The sequence below is a fragment of the Myiozetetes cayanensis genome, unplaced genomic scaffold (assembly GCF_022539395.1).
Source record: "Myiozetetes cayanensis isolate MyiCay16 unplaced genomic scaffold, myiCay2020 scf1, whole genome shotgun sequence".
NCBI lineage: Eukaryota > Metazoa > Chordata > Aves > Passeriformes > Tyrannidae > Myiozetetes > Myiozetetes cayanensis.
The window spans coordinates 106,199,317-106,220,871 of NW_026086604.1; the positions used below are offsets into that span (position 1 = coordinate 106,199,317).

General features: G+C 34.0%; 1 protein-coding gene across 6 annotated transcripts in view; it reads right to left on the reverse strand.

Moving 5' to 3' along the window:
- ULK4 (unc-51 like kinase 4) overlaps positions 1 to 21,555 on the reverse strand; it is a 217,193-nt gene that overhangs the window by 125,534 nt on the left and 70,104 nt on the right. For all 6 annotated transcript variants that reach the window (XR_007627722.1, XM_050306783.1, XM_050306762.1 and 3 more), the window contains exons 23-29: positions 20,613 to 20,746; positions 17,586 to 17,707; positions 17,197 to 17,253; positions 14,105 to 14,156; positions 13,921 to 14,015; positions 4,748 to 4,799; positions 4,504 to 4,648 (exon numbers count right to left, since the gene is read on the reverse strand). Coding sequence is in view for 5 of the 6 variants with exons in the window: in XM_050306783.1 (XP_050162740.1) it covers positions 4,504 to 4,648; positions 4,748 to 4,799; positions 13,921 to 14,015; positions 14,105 to 14,156; positions 17,197 to 17,253; positions 17,586 to 17,707; positions 20,613 to 20,746 (657 nt within the window). In the remaining variant the exon portion in view is untranslated. The remainder of the gene's footprint in view (positions 1 to 4,503; positions 4,649 to 4,747; positions 4,800 to 13,920; positions 14,016 to 14,104; positions 14,157 to 17,196; positions 17,254 to 17,585; positions 17,708 to 20,612; positions 20,747 to 21,555) is intronic.

Consider the following 21,555-nt stretch of genomic DNA (forward strand, 5'->3'; position numbering starts at 1 on the left):
GCAAGGTGGAGAAGAGGCTGAAACAGTGAGGAGGGAAAAAAAAAAAAAAAGAAGTCAAGAGACAAAAAGTTGATATCAAAAATGTGTCATTTCCCATTTCCAAACTTCATAATAACCACAATAGAGATACAATGCTGTTCGAAATTGTACAAAGCAACAAGACTTGCTTACAAACAGTATTTTAAAGCCAGCATCAGATTAACTTTAAAAGCAGCATTAATAAAATTTTTAGAGAGAGATACATAATTATAAAATATGTAACAGTATATACGTTTGTGTATATATATATATGCGTATATATATGCAGGTTGTATATATAATATATGCATGTTTTATAACTATAAATTACATTAAAATATATTTATAAAACATTCATCTCGTCTACATGCATATGATTTATTTATTGATCTATAGTAAATACTTTAATCTTTTAGAGACAAGTAGAAAATGAGCATCAAAATATTATGAAGAAGATTTACTGGGTGCTCAGGAAGACAATCAACCAATTTCTTTATGATTAAGTTCTACATTTTGCCTACATGGTGACGTTTTTCAAAACTGAAAATAACCTCACATTGAGGTTTATATTTTATCTCAAATTTCAAAAAATATTGCTTTCACTACAGCATACTTCCATTCTCCAAATAATATGAAACAGAAGAATATTAAAATACTCAAAAACAATGTTTACTGAGAGCTATGGCAGTGAAAATAAAACTACAAGGAAAATCTCCTCAAAACATTTACAAATACCACCTCACGGAAATCTTGATAAGGAAAAACAGGCTGCCGAAAAGCAAAATGGACCTTGTTGCTACTAACATTCCAGTGATGTACACTCAACAAACAGGGCTAATTTCATTGTGTTTAGGTCAAAATGTATCTAGATAGCAATAGGATATAATGATGGAAGTGAGAAAGATGTAAGCACAGACACAGCTATGTCAAAACACAGTGTTTGATTACAGATACTGTCACTCTAAATATGTGGAAGTAATAGAATACAAAGTATAAATCTCATTTGTAAAAGAAAAACCATGAAGAATTAAACAAGTACAAATGAAAGAATGATTTGTAGGAAAATATGGTAGGTTATATGCAAAAAAAAGAAGCCTCTACAAAAAGAAAAAAACTGTAGTGTTCTGATGGAGAAGGTGGAGTCATGCAATTCACTGAGAATTTTACTTCACATTTTCAGACCCCTAGTGCTGCCTGAACTGAGGAATCCGGATCAATTCCCACCACCTGCATGCTGACATGTACTCTACTGTGTGCTATCTCTTCACCTCTCTACAGCTACATCACAACTCAGCGCTCTGATTTATGTGAGAAGGAAGTCTAGAAGGAGATGAGGTGCTTTCAAGCCAAGTTTTCGACCTGGTCTATGACGAGGAGGGAGAAGCACACCAGCCATGCAGTCTTGATGTAACCAATGGGAGTTCCTTCACAGGCACTAACATTCCTACACAGCCTATGGGCAATGTGTCATGCCTACTACACACTAACTTGAATGTGCCACTGTAGAGCTGCAAACCACATCACAGTATCTACCGAATTATCAGCTACAAGTCAGTGTTGACTTTATGTCTTTAGTGATTAAAATCTCTCTTTTAGAAATAACAGATTCCGGTTCCTCAAAGAAAACTATTTCTCACTGGTGATTAAAAAGTCCCTTCCTTCATAAAAGAAAATACTGTAATGCATTAGTAGATACGAATCCCAAAAGCCATACATGTGAGCAATACATATTCCTATGAAATATAATGGGACTATTTGCAATTTTTTTTGCAGAGTCTAAATCTTCCAAGACAAGCAGAGATGCTATCAGGTGACTCAGACACAGATTACTAGAGTCAATGTCTTAGCAATTAATACGAACACATTGCCTCACTGAAGGCCATTAGGAGCTTTGAATATTATGAATCTTCTCTGAAGGGAAAATACTCTGTGCTTGAGATACTTTATTAAATGAATAAGTCATCAAATTATTGCACTGCCACTTCAAAACACAAACCAGTTTAGTAACAGTAGAGAAGATTTCATAAGGATTTTGTAAACTCCAGGTAGTACACTTAGTAACTAACTAAGCAGTTACTTTGTCAATCTTTTCTCTAAACAATCATGACAAAAGGACCTAAAGATTTAGAGATATGGACTCCTCTAAGGTCTTAAAAATGAGAGAACATTATGTCAAGTCTCTTGGACTTTGTACTTGGAGAAGTGGATTTGCAGTCTACTAAGAACAAGTTAATAACCTTTCAAATTAAATAAACTTTATTTACTCATTCCTCTATTTTGCTGGTTCTGGTTCAATTTTCAAATGATATATAACTAGAAATATCAATAATTAAAATGAAACAGAACTCGATATAAACATTTGCCATGTATTCCATTGTCTATAGCTGCAAGTTTCATTTTGGTTATGAAACACTCACGGGAATGACCTTTCAGTACAGTAAACTGAAATTTTATGACAGTATTTCATTCAATTCAATCAAAACCCGATGAGGAAGCTAACTTTCTGATCTATAATTGCAGAAATATTTAATGGAATTACGATTTTATTGATAATGCAGAAGATAAGAACAAAGTGGTAATCATTGCACTCCTGCATTTATCTCAAAACCAAGTCCATTTATATTTCATGCACAGTGACCCACATTCTATTTCGAGTGTCAGTTTAACATTTAAACAAATTAATTTGAGGAAGATATTTATAGGAATGAAATCTATATAAAAACGTGTATCATTATAATCTTTAGTAAAAAAAAATCACATATTAAACCCAGATGTCCCTCCCTTCCATGTTCAACAGCTCTCAGTTCTCAGTAGACTCAAAGGGGGTTGAAATATCCACTTTCCCACACAGACTGCCCATGAACAAACAGTCACCACATACCTCTCCTTTTCTGACTGTCTTCCAGCTGAATGCCACTCTGTCCCATCCTTTATCCAGCAACAGAGAGACTAAACATCAGCAAACACCTCTTCAGCCTCCAAATGTTCTCAGTTTTCAAGTAACCCATATTTCCTGGGATAGAGCTCTACATTATCTTTACAAGTAGCTTACACTGAATCTTAAAGCCTAGAACCAAGAACCTGAGCTGCTGCAAGACCCTTTTTCATACATTCATACAAGATAACGCATTGAAAGATAGCACAGGTTTGCTCCCCAACATAAGATCATATTTAATTTCAGATCAAAAAGCCCTGCCACCCAATCGAGCTAATGAGCTCAGAGAAAGCGATATACTGGTTGTCTTCCTTCTAATTGTAATTAACATGGCACACCCCTCCAAACACACATCCTCCAGGTCAATGAGAAACATCCTATAAGATGGACATGTTTCAAGGACAAGATGGACAAGGGTAAGTTTCAGAGCAAAGAAACTGTCTCCCTTGACTGCAGGTCTCTTCCCCTGTCTGAAGAAAATTACCTGACAGCTTTTAATAATGCATGTACTCTATTTTAAAAGTAATGTTTCCAGCTGCCATTTTAATTTGTACTGATACATTCTGTATTTCCCAGAGGAAAAAAATGTGAAGAAAGGTGTGAAAGTTTCTCTCTAGAACTCTTAAGATGTCCTTCCAATTCTCTGTCATAGAGAACAGTTTACATATCTTGCATGGATAAAACTTTGGTCCTCAAACTGTAAGAGTATTATGCAATTAGCCAGAAACAGTCTCATATTTGGAGAAGGCACTGTGTTTCTAATCATAATCCAGCATCCATTCTTCTAGCCTTCTTCCATTTATTGAATGCAGGGGTGGGGAACAATTTTCTCACTTAGGGCAGCTAAATATTCATCACTTTTGAGAACCACACATGAAAACACACTATACTGTTATTAGAATAATGTAAAATATGAATGATGATTTCTCACTACTTCACTCATCTTGTGTTCTTGCTTTCTTTCCCCCTATACACAGATGTTACCAGGTCACAGTCAGCATGTGCATAATACAGAAAGCTGTCTTTATGCTCACCTGCAAGTCAGCATGAAATGAGAGGCCTCATTTGATAACAGACCTTGTAAATGGTCACATATGGGTGAACCACGGAGGATTAATACCTGATGTACTATCCCTTTTTAAAAGTTATATGGTGTTCCATAAGATATCAGAACATCTTACATGAAGGTACAATATACAAAATAGACAAAAAGATGTTGTGGTTAGACTCTTCTAACTTTATTAGCAGAAGAAAAAGTAGTATTTAAATCACAGCCCAAAAGCTAGGGGGAATCTTGCTTTGCTCCAAGGGCAGCCAGAGGCACAGTATCAGAAATGAGTGTCACATGGAAGTTGTGTCTGTGTTGTATATGACAAAATACTAAATAAACCTAGGCGGACATGCTGGGCAGAGAACTCTGGCAGCAGTTAATTGCTATTCCTCTTTTTGTTTTGCCATTTAAACATAAACAGGGTAGTTACAACAAATATGTTGTAAAAATGGATTGAGTATCAAGTTATTCGCCATTACAGGAGCAGTATTATACTTACTGAGGCAGCAATAAATCTCTAATGAGAGACAGAAGTTTGCTGTTTGAGTCGAGGCTCTCCCCTTTCTCCTCAGCCATGACCTCGTGGCTTAAAAGCAGTGATGTGGTTTCTGAGAGCAACCGCAAGCTGAAGAGTCTCCATTCCACTTGAAAATAAAGGTGCCAAGAATGTGACCACACTGAAGCACAATTACAACAAAATGTGGAATTCATGGAAACTGTAGCTGATGCGCCCATACACTTACCATTCTGACTGTGGACCAAAGAAACCAGTGGTGGGAGGATACAGTCTTCAACCTAAAACAGAGAATCAGAAAGATCTGGCTTAGATTATCCACAGATAAAAAAAAATACACTATCATGTATGTTTTTTCCACTGCTAAAGCCCTTAATCAAAGAGATGAATAATCATGGATATTCATCCATAATCACACTTATAAAGTCACCAAGTTCATTTTTCACTGGTAAACTGTCATAAGTTAGAGATGTTAATGTACCTTTTATATAGAAAACAACAGTAACATTGGTATAATTCTTTGACAGGGAATTTGAATATAGAATTTAGTGCAGATGTAAGATATTAAGAAAAAAGAGTATTAGAGTATCTTAATCCCAATGCTTTAATCCATAAACTAATCATTGAATTAAATTCAGAAGAAAAATCCTTCTAAAACAGAACTGCATAGAATTAAAATACATCAGGAAAGATGTACCACCTCTTAACTAAATATCTCTAAGCTTAATACAGATTCTTGCAAAAATTTTAACTTCTTCCATTCTAGTAATACGTAGTCTTCCACTAAAATTTAAACTCACATACGTAAGATTTGCACTATGAAAAAATATAATCCAGTCAACTCTTTATTGTCCAGGAGGGTATTATTACAGATGTATCATCTGTCACAGGACAAGTCAGCTTCACTCCACTGGAAATCAACTGATGACAAACCAGACTATAGCTCAGTTACAAAATAGTGTATTATTAGTATTCTTTACGAAATAACTGCTAAGTCACTGTTAAAATGATGCACACCTTGTCCTTGGATTTATTTATACAAATAAAATTACTGTATAGGTTCTCACTACACTGTGGACAGAATTTGGCATAACAAAACTGTGTTATAATCCCCCATGTGTTTTGTTTCAGTAATTAATACTAGAAGATAAAATTTCCCTAGATGTATCGAGCTACTAACAAGAAACATCTATAGAAGCTGAAAGTATATATGAAAAAGGTCACTAAATGAAGTTAGCCTCTAGCCAGCAATAACTGCAGTTACCAACTATTTAATTGCTGGTTGGAGGACTCTGTTAAATTAATCCCTGACATTAAGGGATTCATTTACTCTAGCTTATTTCATTTATGAAAAAACCTACAAAATGCCTTTGTTCCACACTTTCAATAAAAGAGTTAAAAGGATACTGCTTGGGATATGAAGTCAAACTACTCTTGCAAGTACAAATAGCAAGACCTATATAGATAATGCTATATATCATAGTTGTAGTGACTTTTGTAGCACTTCATAATTTTGAAATATTTCATGGTCTTTTCAGTAAAATAATAAAAGTACATTGCATTCCAACAACTCCATTAGTGCAGGTTTCTGAGCTGTTCTACTAATGGTAATATATCAGTTATAACACACCAGTGAGGTAGGGGAAAAAAAAAAGGTATGTACTTAAGATCTTTCAGTTCAAGAAATCAGTGCAACCTACTGCAATGCTTCTTAAATGAACAGGCACACATGAGAGGTAAATTAAAGGCGTGAGACAGAAAAGAGGAAAAGAAGCAGCTCTTGATTATCTGAAGCAATGTAGGGTCCTTGGATATTACGAATCACTCAACAGCAGGAGCACTGACTCAGATTTATACCAATTAAGATACAGCAGTATGATGCAACTTTAATTTCTAAAACTTAAAATCTTCTTTCACTTTAATCTAGTATTAACAGCAGTCTTCCCACATTAGCAAATGCAGTTAAGCCAGTCTTAAGTCTTTTCTAAGATAAATATATTTTCAACTGTCATTGTAAAGAAGATGCATTAGATCTTAAACAACTGTAGTAGATTTTTCTGAACTTTTCCTAACGCAAATCTCAATTTTAGCAAGCAAACTGTTTAGAACAGAATTCTCCACAGTAGGTGTATGCCTCATGTCAGTTCACTGTGGCGGGGAGATCAACTAAATAAAGCACTAATCCTATGAAAAATTATTTTGTTTTGCAAAAGCATATCAGAATGCATATGCTGAAGGAAGAAGCATGTATTCAATTTTACATGAACATTAAATCAGGTACTTCCTAACTCCACAACCCTAATCTTCTCTCCATGCTATTTGTGTCACTGTTTTTTTCACTAATTTTACATTTTATGAATGTGTACACAAATTTGTAAACAAGACATGAACTATGCAAGTAATTAGTGAGGTGAACTAAAATGAAGTGTAATAGTACATAAAGTATTTTTAATAAATTCACCACTAAACTACAAATGTTTTGGCCATTTATTTACAGTATTTTGGCCTAGAAGAAAACTCAAACAAGTACTCATTTCTTCTTTTTGTAAATGGTTTCTGATGTTTACGTGGAATCAAATCTCCATATATGCATGAAGACAGTCAGATACAGGGTTTTTTGTCTGAGTCTTTAACACTAAGATTGCTCAAAAAAAGGAAATACTCTTCTTTAAGTCTAAACAGACTAGATAGGTTGAATATGATCATACCTTATATCATAAGAGTTCCTACCATATTTTTAAATAGTCTGATATCCAGTTCATGATCAATACCTAACTGGCCAAAGCCATCATTGTATCCCTCTGTAATAATGGCATTCAAAAGCTGTGCTGTCATCAGTACCCAAAATGGCAATGAAATACTAAAACTTCCATACACACTACATTCACATCTCCAAACTATAATACATAAGTACAGGACCAAACAAAAACATAGCTCAAACCTGGTAATCATGTTTCTGACAATTGGAAAGGAGTAGAAAGGATTAGGAGAAATAGACCAATCTTAAAGCACAAGTCTAGTTTCTAGTAAAGTAGTTCTTGATTTAAGAGACTTCCTATGCTGATGTTGTATCTGTATTTTTGCAGATTTAATTTAATCTTTTCTCCCATACGTTTCTCCAATGCTATCTTAAATGTATTTATAATTTTAGCACATGCAATACCTATGGCACTCAATTTTACTCTTCAATTTTGCCTTACGAAAAAACACATCCTTATTTTAAAGAAGCTAATTTGATACATATTCTTATCTTATGATATGAATAATTATGTCCGAATCAACTTTCCCAAGCCATTTGTAATACAATACTCTGGAGTTTTTTGTCTCCAAGCTCAAGTTCGCATTGTCTCAGGCCCTCCCAACATCATCACCCTGTACTTTTTCTTGATAAGCTTCACTCCTTTTCAGTGTGAATGACCACAACTACATTCAGTATTTGAGGCTTGAGGGCACCACGGATTTTCCATAGCACAGTGATGTTTTCTACTTTTTTGTCGGATCTTTTACTAGTTCTTTCTAAGAATCTAGTTGTCTTTCATATTTCTACTGAGTAGAAAGCTATCATTTCCATGGAAAAATGATGCTAAAAGATTTCCAGAACAGTTTCAAGTAGTTTAGAGTTTGACAGTGCAAGTACAGTTGAAATTATTTTCCCCATGTGCATTATTTGACATTTATCAGTATTGAATTGCATGTAATTTTATTTTCCTTTCACTATGTATCTGGAAACCTTCTGTAATGTCTCTGTTAGTTTTAATTTTCACTGCTGTTAATAATTTAGTGTCATCAGTTAGTTCAGTCACCTTCCTTTTCTGGATTAGTTGTAAGTAGCACATGTTGCAACACATCTTTGTAAGGCAACACTCCCAAAATACCTAAATTTTTAAAAACCAATCCCTATTCTCAACTTAGTAAATTTTAACTAGTTAGAAGTCGATATGTCTGAGGGCAAGAGGGAAAGGCCACTAATGGATTTGAAGTATTTGTCAAAACCTTTTTGGAAATTCAAGTATTCTATCTAAAACCAAAACATCTGTCTCCATAATGTTCACTAACTTCTGCAAGGAAAACTCTACTAATGAGGTATGAGTACCCAGCAAAAGCTGTATGCACCTTTCTACATTATTTTATTATGTACAAACCCCAGATCTTTGGAGCCTGTATGCTACTTTAATCCTCAAAGAAGAAAGAGGGACAAGCTACAGTTTCACAGCATTGAAGTACTCACCACCTACTAGGAAGGGCTTGAAAGAGAGAACTGTAATTTCAGTCCTTCTCTGTATGTTTCCACTGTTCAGGAGATGTCAGACATGAGTCCTGCACCCTAAATACATGTGTCAGTTTTGTTAGAAACAAACATCGCCTTAGCTTTATTTAACCTCACCAAGCAAAGTCCAGGTTCCACAAGTACCCATTACAAAGCAGTTGTAACACTGCAAGGTCTCACAGTGGCAGGATCCAACACGCTAATCCCTATTTAGCAGGAGGAAGCCCCTAAGAATGAAGGTGAACTAAACTTCCATTCACTTGTGCTACACAGCAAGGATGAATTCAACAACTGAACATATACATGCAACCATCATGTAGTAATGAACTAGCATATAACCAAAGTTATCCATTATCCCCTACAACTCAGGTTATGTTTATATGGACATATTAGCCCTCTTCTCAAGGCCACAGAACTTACCTTAATAAGGTTAACATTACCAATAATTAAAAAAAATATCTCCCTTAATTAAAACTAAGTTTTAGACCTCTTCAAATCAGTGCTTAAGACCAAAGCCGTGACACTGGGTGGACACAAAAGGCAAGCAGGTTTAAAGCCTGGTCCATTTGAGAGTCATGCTGTTCTCAAGTGAAAATCAGACCACAGAATTAAGCTTACATATAGAAATTATGCTATTCATTATATGCAGCTACCATTTCCAAATTCACAAATAACTCTGTTCATTACTTTCAGAGATTTTTCTAGAGGTATCTTGTTTGTTTCAGTGTGCTTTCGTTTAACTTACAATGGGCCATTCACTAAATGGACTTGATGATCCTTGTGAGTCCTCTCCAACTCAAAATACTCTGTTATTCTACTGAGAAATATCTTCTCCTCATCCTCTCTTCAAAGCAGAAATACCAAAGTGAAGACCATCAGCTCCCAAAACTGTTTTTTTCCAGTCACGTATCAGAGTCACAACATCCAACATCACCTTGACATTTATTCTCATTAAAATTCCACATAAAAAGTTATTGCTGAATGTGACTATGGAATTAAGATTGTGCTGCTTTCACATCTCTTAAAGCATTTGCTGGTGGTACAGCATACACCTTATGTTTTCATATCATCAGTACTCTCTCAGAATGTAATAGAAAAAAATCATCTAATGAATGTTAGAATGGATTGGGAAGAAGGATGACACTTCTGTAATTTTTATTTAAAATTCCTCAGAACTTCAGAATCTTCATCGTGGGTTGTTTTCTTTCTTCTGGGAAGAGACAGCACTGATTGACTGACTCAGTATGTCAATTAGTAGAGAAATGGTTTCACAAAAAGGTCTCACGTCATCGGATTAGTTTAATGGACAGAAAGCCACATGGGATGTAGAATTTTAATCTACTTGAAAAGGGAAAGTGAAAAAATTCTGTACAATATGTGCATATAGTCATATCCTATATTGACAAAATTAAGGTGTCAGTGGTTAGATCAGAACAGTCTGTGGATGAAGAACATCACTGATGCTGGATCAAGAAAAAAGTGCTTGCAGAAGTTTCTAACCCTTGCGTTGTCATCTTTGGTGAAAGTAATAACTCTCATATTGTCAAACAGTAGATTTCCATGTCATACAGCTTTTCCCTTGACTTCCTATCAAGCAACTCATCATGTTCAGGGTGCTTTTATTTTAGCCTGATTTATAAAATAAGTTTTAAAACCTTGAGGAAGAGAATCACTGCTGACAACTTTTGCCTTAACCAGATAACAACTTTCATGCTTCAGGTAAAAGATCATCTGTGCATTACACAAATCATTTTTGGGAGCTAGTTAGCGTATAGAAAGGAATCCCTCAGGAACTGCCTGCCATCATGAGCCTCATCACTGCTCTAAGTGCTCTGAATTAGCATATGTCTTTTTTTCAGGCAAATAAATATACTTAACACAGAAGAGAAAAATGCAAATGATACCAGTCAGTATAGAATTATTCCATTTAAAAAATTATATCTAAATCTTTATCAAAAAATTGGAAAATCAATATTGTTATAACATTTAGTATCTGAATTTATTAAATATTTTTTCATTTTAGGGAGGTGGAGGAAACAGGTAATTGGCCTCCTGCCAGTGTAAGAAGCCAGGGTTTACGTTTCAATCCAGTCTCTAGAGACTCTTCTTGATGACGTTCATAATCATATTTACATACCTGAAAATCTAGTTCTGTCAAAAATTGCACAGTCACAAAAACTGTTGTCTTTACTTTTTCTCTTGTAAAAATGCACACAACTGCATGCAAAATGAAATTACTGCTCACTGCTGGCTTTCACTTGAGCACTTTCAATTAATTTCCATTGACTTTATCACACTTTGCCATATCTAATACAGTCACTCCCAACAGAAATGAAGCTCCTCAATAATTGGCTTCAGGTTGATGATAATCAGAAATTTGATCACAAAAAAATGAATTTGTCCTTTTTTCTTGATTCAAAGTACAAATACAAAGGCAAATCAAACATGAACTAAAACCTAGAACAAGTAATTCTTTGCTTTTCAAAGTGGAAAAGAAACTGAGACGTTGCTCTTAAATTCCTGCTAATTTATACAATTTCCAAAACTAAAACCAGAACTCAACTGAAAAACTTACTAGTTCTGCTTTCTCAATATAACCCTACTTTTAATTAAATTAAACTTCATTAAAAATGCATTTTATTTCTGGTTAGAGACTTTAAAGCAATGTCACTAGGAAAAAATGCATCCTCTCAAGAAGGTTTTGGCCCTTCCCCAGCCCCACTCCCTAAAATCCTCTTTGTAACCATCTTTGTCTAAATGAGCATCCAGTCTTCTGATCTCAGCCTAGAATTCAAATTTCTCTCCAGTATAAGAGTTCCCTGTTAACCACTGTTATACTTAAATATTGATCTGGAAGCTTGAACGTGTCTTGCTTCAACATTTTAAAACCACACGAAGTTCTGCTGGGTGCTGGCATTTATATTCATAGATTCCAGTCATGCTCACATAGCAGCAATTAGAAGATATCCCTTGAGTAACAACAATTCCAAAAATAGTCTGTATGCATCATAGAAGATGAAGTATCACTTTCCTCTAAAGTAATGTACGCTGTACATTCAAGTATAATTAGCACACTAGACTTCGTAAATAGTATTAAACTAATTACTGTTCTCACTACTAGTGGCAGATGTGGTTAGAGATTATTAATTACAATGGACAATTTCTTGAATTTAACATAGAAAATGCAAGGCAATTTCTCCACTTTATTTTGTGTCTGATTATTTGCTGAGTATCACGAGGGCTCTTTTAAATTAGGAAGTGCTGTTATTTATGAAAATGAGCAAGTGAAGTAATAGATTTTCTAAAAAAAAAAAACAAACAAGCTGTTCATTGACAAGGATGTAATTCTACACCTATTGTAAACCAAGGAAACTACAAAAGTGACATGCATCAGAAGTACTTGACAAGCACTGGTCAGGGAGGAAGTTTTATCTCTAGCTACGTAACTCATATGTTTAGATGGATTTTAAATAAACATCTAAAACTTCCAACACACGAGATGAAGTAAGTTATTACCCAGAAATCTAGATACTTCAAAACTCATCTACTGCCAGCCACAGGTTACTTAACAGAGACTAGGATACTTGCTTTCTGGCTTCAGTAAAACATTCTGCTGAATGTAGGGATGTTCGCAGGAGAAGAAGAGATGGAAAGAGGAATTATCTCCTTGGTGCTATTCCAGGGAACCCCCTCTGACCATTAAAACTTAAACAGGTAGGGGAATTGTATTATTATGCTGACACATGCTATTGTTATCTCAGTAAATGTTGATGGACTCCCACAAAAAATGGTACATATTTCTGTCATTATAAGACACGCTGATAACCCACAAAAGTAAAGCAATTACTCTTTAAAATTGAGGTGATTCTAGAATGATACAGATATAATACAATGAGAGGCAGGCTGATAGGCATGAAGGGAGATATCAGTAGGCATTCATACTTCACCTACACTTAACATTTCTTTCCTAGGACATTATTTGCCATATTAGTTTAAAGTAAATTCAACTATTCAGTTCTGTACTATTTCTCCACTGACTATTAATTGGTTAGATTTTTCACATAAGGACCATTTTCTTGAATACACTCTTTTGTGAGCATAATGAAAAAAATCCCATTAAACTTATTTAAATTACAATTTATATTTTGGATTAATTTTACTGTTTTCACTCATTAACGCTTTATAATCTAAATACTTAACTAATGCGCACACCAAATAGAATTCAACTTCTAAAAATACTCAATTTCTAAGATCACCCATTCTTATCTAGCACAATCCCTAAGATCCCTCATCCTTATTTATTTGCTAATGCTTTTCTTCATATAAGTGCTATATTGAGTGTGCCTTTAACCTAATTCCAATACAACATATAAATTTCAACTTGAATCAAATAGTCATCCCAGTAAGTATAGTGGGTTATACTTTTGGTGGGAATTCAGGCACAAAAATGCATTGGTACAGGTTACAATGATTTGTCAAACACTGATTCAAACATTCAGACCTCCTGATTTCCTGATAACTGTTTCAAGACATAATTGTTCTGTCTTCAGCTAGCTTAGCTAACAGTAGAATCTTTTAACCAAAATCTTCAAAGAAAACAAATCTTAGTGATGTAAGAAGCTTATATGTAAGAAGCATGTGGGTTTGGTAATTGTAATGCAATTTTTGAGTAAGAAATCAGTTACACTTAAAAAAGCAAGCAAACAAACAGCAACAACAACAACAAAAAAACCCCAACACCATTACTGAAATTGGTGATCTCATCAGGAAGAATATTATGGAATGGGATCAATCCTCAGAGATAGTCTTTCCAAGTTATGTTAACAGCATAATGACAAATAAAGTGGTGATATTTTCACTAATATATAGCAACACACTTGCTTTGAAGCTGACGAAAGACTCATAGAATCAAGAACTATTATTTTTAAACTTTAAATCCTTCTGATTCTCTTCTAATTCTGCCTTGCTGCTTCTTTGAAAATCTCTCTATAAACAATTAGTATTTTTCCTGTCATACAGAAGCACAATACATTTTAAGTTGTATTTTAAACAGTATCTAGATCTTCAAAATATTCTATTTATAAATGGAATTAGGCCAATTAGCCTACAACTATCTAAATTGTTGCCACACTTACAGTTAAGTGATGGATTTTCAACAAGCTGGGATGCTCTGTTACTGCTTCAAAGGTCAAGAGAGTAGTCTTAATCAATTCTTCTGATGCAGCTTGCCCTAATGGTAAAAACCACCATATTTCTTTATAAAATGCAACCATTATAATGCGTGTATATTAAATACTTCAGTATCACAGGTTACCTCACCTATTGCTCTGTCCAAGTTTGTTTCTCCTGATTCTATTGATCTGATGAACTCCTACAAAAGAAGTAGCATTTATGTTAAAACACTTTAGGAGCAAAAATTAAGAAGCATAAACGTTGAACAATTACAACAGAAAATTCTTTAAGGAACTGTGTAAATATAAAATGTTAATGCACCTATAGAAATACTTTAATATGAAAGACTGAAAGCACCAATGATCTAGCTGTTCTAATTCTGCAAGTCTGTAATGCTTCTGGACACTTAACTGTGGAGTACAATAAGAACTATTACTCTGACTAATACCAGGACTTATAACAATTCTAGCTAAATAGACAGTAATGAAATGTCTTTATTTTTAACAGAAAACTGTAATTTCTTAGAAGACTTTGAACTACTCTGGACATGGTTATGTCAAAATAACTCACTAGAATGACCAAAGACTCTCCAGAAAAGGCAATTTTCTGTTATTTGTACCATCTTTTTGATCTCCATGCATACTACACACATTATGGATACAGTTACACACAGAAAAACATGTAAAAAATGCATACAACTTTCTATAAAATAACCACCTAAAATAGTCACTATTTTAAGGAACAGGGGCAATACAGTATAAATAATCTGGGTCAAGTAAATGTTTTACAATTAGACTCACTATTATTTTGCTTTCATTTCTATGCATAGCTGTTTATTTCATGGGGATGCAAAAGTCATGTTAATAACATTTGCTAAGGAAGGAAAATTCTCTGCAGAATTTGTAGAATGCTCTTTTTTACTAATACAGCATTTAAGAAAATGGTGCTTGTTTTATATTTTGCTACCATTTAAAATTTCGTGATTGCATATTAAATTGGCAGAAGTATCTACATGGGTTATCTTTTTTCACAGTAAGTAAGAAACATCTGAAGGATTTTTCTCTAATTAAAAATAGAGTTAGAAACTAATTATATATTTCATTGTTAAAAGTATCTCAGAGGTAGTCATTAAAAGCAACTGCTTCTATAAGAAAAAAGTTATCTTCCTGATCATTCAAAAAAAATGACTAGGTTTTATCTAATTAAGTAATTTTGGAAGAGGGCAAATTATTTTGTTTGTTCATTTTAAGACAGTTTCACACCACCATAGTCTCAAAACTAATTTGGAAAAATCAAAGTAGCTGGTGCAACATTTGTTCTAAGCTACTAATGCTTATTTCCTTAACTTTGTATTAGAAACACAAGAAAAAGATGCATTTATTTAAGAAAAATGCAGCTATCTGGGGTTTCTTAAGCAATGGAGAGAAATGGTGTATGTGTGTTTCACTAAAGGTGATTCTGTGCCCTGTGCACACCAGTAGGAGCCTGCTATTAGCTGTGCCTTTAGGGCACAGTGTGTCCTCCATGTATTTATATTCACAGCAGAAAACATGAAAGGACTGTCCCGACTCTCTCTCAATTTCTTTGCTCAATACTACTGAAAATTACAGTGATGATAGAAGTAACTTCAAAGCAGCAAGGAGAAAAAAATTTGCAATGAACAACCATTACAGGAAAATAACTTTTCCTTCCAGATACCAAACATCTTTCCACTCCTCATAATTTCTTATTGTTAAGAGTAAGACTGTTGAATAAATGAGGGGAAAAAAAAAAGAACAAAACAAAAACTGAAAGAGTGATTTGCTAAAAAGTCTTAGAGGCCTCAATTACAGCACAGTAGTTTGAAAAAGTACAAGCTGATGATCAAATGTCCCTTCATAGATGTCAGTGGGAATGTTGCTAAACACAAAATTCCAGAGTTGTTTGACAGAATGGATAGTTACTCTTTCAGATGCAATTATATTAGTCATATAATAACACAGTTACACAGTTACATAAAATGGATTAAAATGTGATACTAATTTTTCAGATATACTACTTTCCCTCTTTTTTTCATGTGTAAATTAAGTAGTGGATGTAAGTTCCTGAATTGCCTTTTTCAATGGAGACAGGACAAGATGCAGGAAATATTGAGTAATCTGCTGTTCTTTGGTTTGAGAGGAAAGCAGTGCTAGTACAACTAGCCTGACTTCCTCACTCAGTCCTTCAAACAAGCTGGAGGAACATCAAAAGAAAACTTACATTATAACCGGTCTGTTGTACCTAAATTGTTGACAGAAGAATTTCACCTTCAAGAAGGTTGATTGAAAACTATTAATAAGTCTACTACTTAGTTACAAATGCTTCAAAGGGATAAAGGGCTTTGTAATTCAACATCTACAGTTTCAATTTTTTTTTCATCATTTTAATGACAATTTTTATACAAATATTTTAGTAGAGCTAAATTAAACTCACATTTTTTTTTAAATCATGACTCAAAAGAGAAAGAGAAGGGAATCTGAACATATAACTTGAATCTAATTGTTTGTAGTAAAGTATTTCTTCATGCTATTGTGGAGGTAAATCTCTAGTTGTCATTTATGAACTCATGCACTTAAAAGTATTTGCTTAATTCTGAAAACACAGTTTTAGAATATTCTTTTTACCTCATTCAACATAAACAACTGTTTTTCATATGAAACTACATTAGAACTGTAGTACTTCATTTCTGCTATACTATCCTATGGCACAGTTAAAAATTCATTTTTTATGGCTAGTGTCATAAATAGGTTATAGATCTCAACATGAAACAGATATTTTAGCTGTGCAGCTTTTCATCAACTAAATACAGTGTAAAAGTAATGGCAAGAAGAAAAAGGTGACAAAAGGAAACAAAACATTAAATACAGATTAGATTATAAAATTTCTCTTTCATTTCTACTCACAGAATTCTAGCATGAAATTCTAGAGAGACTATTCTATGTAATTTAGAGCTAAAGTTTGATACTCTAAAATAAAACACACAGGAAATGCTCAGTTTATCAAATATGCACAGAGTTCCCCTTTGACCTAGTAGATTACCACAGGAAATATTTTCTGATTATAGAGTTTTGAATATAATCAAAGCTTAAAACATATATTCAGAAAAATGTTCTCTCTCCAATTTAGAAATTTAATGTAATTTTATTACATTAAAGCAATTCCCAGAATTTTATGCATAGGTATTGTAAAAAATATTTAACTTAGATGGTTATACTCACAAGTAAGGTGCCATAGTTGAAAAGAAACTCCTTTGTGACTATCTGGGGACGAAACACCTATTTGAATTTAGCCAAATTAAAAAAACAAACAAACAAACAAAAAACCCACGTTAAATGCATATCTTATGACCAGAAAAAGTAAACCAACTATTTCACATGTTAAAGAAAAAACGAAGACAAAATATGTATTTGCTTCTATCACTAGAGTTTTTTTACAGTGCACAAAAGTCAGACGTCTTTAATGTGTAGGTATGTTGATGAGTATTCCAGCTATGAAACAGCATTAACAGAAGTTCTATTTTATCCATTCTGATCACAATCGGCATTTTGAGAATATGCAAGAGTTTGTAGTTTGTTTAACAAATTTGGGGGCAGGAGGGGAAATCTACCTGAGATGTCACAAGGTGGAGCACTACAGGCATCATAGGAAGGCACATCTTCAGTTGTTTGGCCTGAACCGTTGATGGGTGTTTACGTCCTGAGACATTAGTTAGGGCAGTGAGAATGTCACCTACAGAAAACAACATTTCAGGCTGATCCAACATAAACGCTTCACTAAACCACAGAAAATGACACATAAAACATCTCTGTTTCAGTAGCCTCTGTTCACTCCTGTCTTCTCCCTGCTGCTGAAAGTAGTGTTTGTGTGACTGTATGATAGATCCGGCTGATGCAGCATTTCTCTTCCCTTGCTCAGTGTTCAACCTGGCTCAATTTCCTACTCAGGCTACAGGGACAGGCACGCAAAGGTGACCTCTGGCAAAATGTTGAGGACAGAAATATGAGGTGGGTGATGAAGTAAAGGTGAAATTACCCTCTTAGCAGAGTGGACTTATACTGGCTTTTGGTGACTACATATGCATGGAATTGTAGTACTGAAATTCTCTTAATGCAGTTCTACTTCCAGTAAAATAAAAAGCAAAATTCTCATGACTTGCAGCTAACCAAGAACTGAATGAACCATGATTAGTGGGTGACATATGTTGAAGCAGTATGTTTTCCCTGCATCATAGTTCAACTGGAAAAAAGAAAAAAAACATCCTTTCCCCCTGCTCAAAAAAGATCCCTCCACCAGTCATGCACACACATACTCTCATACACAAATTTAATCATGATGCAAGTGGCCTAAAGCTATAGGAACTCTCATAAAAGAGGTAGCAGCAATCAATGAGAGAACTGAGTTGCCTCCATGACAATCCTCAGATACAACAGTAAGTGAACAAAACTTTAATTGCAATAGTAAAAATTATGCTTCAGACTTCAGAAGAGACATATAAAAAACATTAAGGAACATTATGCTAAATTTGTGTTACAATACCTATTGTCTAAGAAAAGCAAGATCTTTTCTGCATGGGATACAGAACAGAAGCAGCATGAGAATAGTCACAGCTCATATGCAATGAAGGAAAATTCTGCCCCTATAACCTGAAAATATTAAAAGCCAAATGCTGTCTTGAAAGAACACTTATCATATTTTTTCCCTAAAAAGAGAGCTGTGTAAAACTGTAAATAGGAAATCATATAGACATTAAACAGATAAAGGATGAGATTCAGTATTTTATATGATTTTCAGACCAGAAAAGGTCCTTCCTTTCAGAATAAGTCAGAATTTAATCATGTTGAATAATACCAATGCTTTTCTTCTGCTCCCATGGAGTTCAGTTTTCAATATAAGCAGAAATGACAGAGTCTGGAACTAAAGTAGGCTGTAAAAATACCTAGCCCTAAAGACTTGACTCATTCACTGTTGAAGGAAAAGTGTTGCCTAAAACTCTCCCAATATATAAACCAAAACACTATTTTTTCATCAATACATTTTTGTTTTGAATTACACAGAATATTGTAATTCAACCAGAACTCTCTGTGGTTAGTAACAATTTACTGAACAATCTACTTTCTATGTTGTAAGGACTACATAATCATCATATTAGGCAATTCTACAGTTGATAAATCAATAGATATGGGTACTTTCACTTTCAGCATGATCTAAGCAATTTATATGTACTTCCTAGAAATAGGTAAATATTATAAATGCAATAATAAAATTAATTGCTTATTTATAACAATTGAAAACTTCTAAAATTATCCACAAGATTAACAATTTATTTCATTTGTTTAAATGTATCTTTAAGGCCAATTTCTACAGCTTGTTAATCTATTTGGTTTATAGCTACATCTGGTGGAAGAAGATGGGATCAGTAAGGAGTTTATATAAATGCGTATTAAAAAAGCCAGTTAGGATTAATTTTAAATCAACAGTTAAACTGCTTTTAACTGTTCCAGTTTTCAAATCTGATTATTTTTCTTAGAAGCCCACACCACCTCAAGCAGAACATGTTCCCTCATCATATTCGCAGCAATAAAAAGCCTACTGACAAATGTGGGTAAATATGGATACATAATTTAAGATTAAGGAAAACAATCAACACACAGAGCTAGTCTGGAAAAGAAAAGAAAAAAGTGTAAAAATTATGCTTGATATCAGTTGTCAACAATGCACTGAAATTCTAAATCAGTAGTAAACACATCTAAGCAATTGATATATTATGTATTATAATAGTAACTATATATTTGATGTATTCAATTTTCATATTCTGAGGAAATGTCAGGGCCTGCTATATTAGTTGCATATAGCATATACAAACAGTACGAGTGAATTGCTGCCTCAAACGTTTATAGTCTGAGACTTCCATCCTGAAATACAGCCAATACGCAAACCTGATATTTAGTTAGAAAAAAGGGATCAGATGTTTGCAGCAAGGCAAAAATTTCCATTAGCATAGGAAGTAAAGTTTCTTTTAAAATAGCAGCATGACATTTGGGTTTGCTAACCTTTGCAGTGCTACCACTTCATTTTCAATATCCTAGCGATAATGTAGAGAAGATGAAAAATACATCAGGTATCATCTCATCAGAAAATAATTTTATGAAAAAAATTCTCTTATGCATGAGTAAATCAGTTTCAGACTTCTAAAACAACTGAAGTATCTAGGTTGAAAATTTCCAGGAAAATTGCCTGGAGCAAATATTCAATACATAAGTTTCAGGGTAAGTGATTACCACGTACTCAGAGATATGCCCTGTTGCATCTCTCCCAGCTCTCTGTTTTGTGGGGCAAATTTGCTCTTAAGTTTTACAATGTTTGGAATATCTTTAGAACATTGATAAAACTTCTTGTACATTTGGGCCTCATTCCTGACTGAACTGACAGAGTACAAAACATTAACATAGGGAATCATGCATTACAATACAAAATATCTGATCATGACACAACTAAAAATCTTCAAGAAGCTGACAGAATGCAAACTTAAAGTAATCAGACAATTCAGTCTTTCCACTTGTGTATGTAAGGAGATATTTGTTTCTTGAGGGAGTAAGTAAAGGTAAGATTTGTTCAGTTAACCAACTGAATTTACCTAGAATTCCTGGCAACTCCTTCACAATGTGATAGATGAGAAGATCCAGGCATTTTGACAGATATTCACTGCCACCTTGCAGCTCTTTTCCTGGTGTGGTCTTTCTGCTGTCTCTTTCAATATAAATCACGAGCCTGCATTTAAACAAGTGCAAAACATTATCTGTCATAACAAAAATTAACTTTGTATTTCAAAAATACTACTGAACCAGACATTTCTAGTATCTGTGGTTAGAATCAGGATGATACATTAGTTTTGGCTCTGTATTTTTTTTTAAATTTTAGACTTTCCTTTTAATATAAATTTTTAAAAAACCACAAATTATTCAGTCAGGGAACACAAGGGAAGAAATCCTTAAGCTACTTTAAGTAAGTGCAACTCTACTACTTTAAATTAATATGTGATGCTAATAGAAGGAGTGAATCTCTCTACAAACTTAGAGAGACCGATTTTACAATCTACTTTTGAAATACATGACCAATGTGCAATATGAGCAAAAGACTAAAGGCATTCATTTTTAACTCATAGGAATTCCAAAAGCAAGAATAAATTAAGTCAATGTAACAAGAGATCAATCTTTCAGTCCAGAAAAATCATATTACATAAATCGTACTACAGCCCATTAAAATGTCAGCACTAGTTGGAATGGTCATATTGAAAGAGATAAAAGTCCAAACTAGACTTACACCTTTTTTCTAGAAATCTGGTGTTCGAGATTTCTAAAGACAAGCTCAGAGCTCACATTCTAACTGGCAAGTGCTGTGTGGTTATGCTGTTCTGCAGAATGACATTTCTCACAGTGAAATGGTAACTGATTTATTAGACAGTGGCTAACTTACAAGAGATGGCTTTAATAATACACCTGTAACAGAATGCTTCAGGCAAAATTTTACAATGCTTATGTGAATAGACAGAAGGGCCAGACTTCCCTTTAGGGGCATAA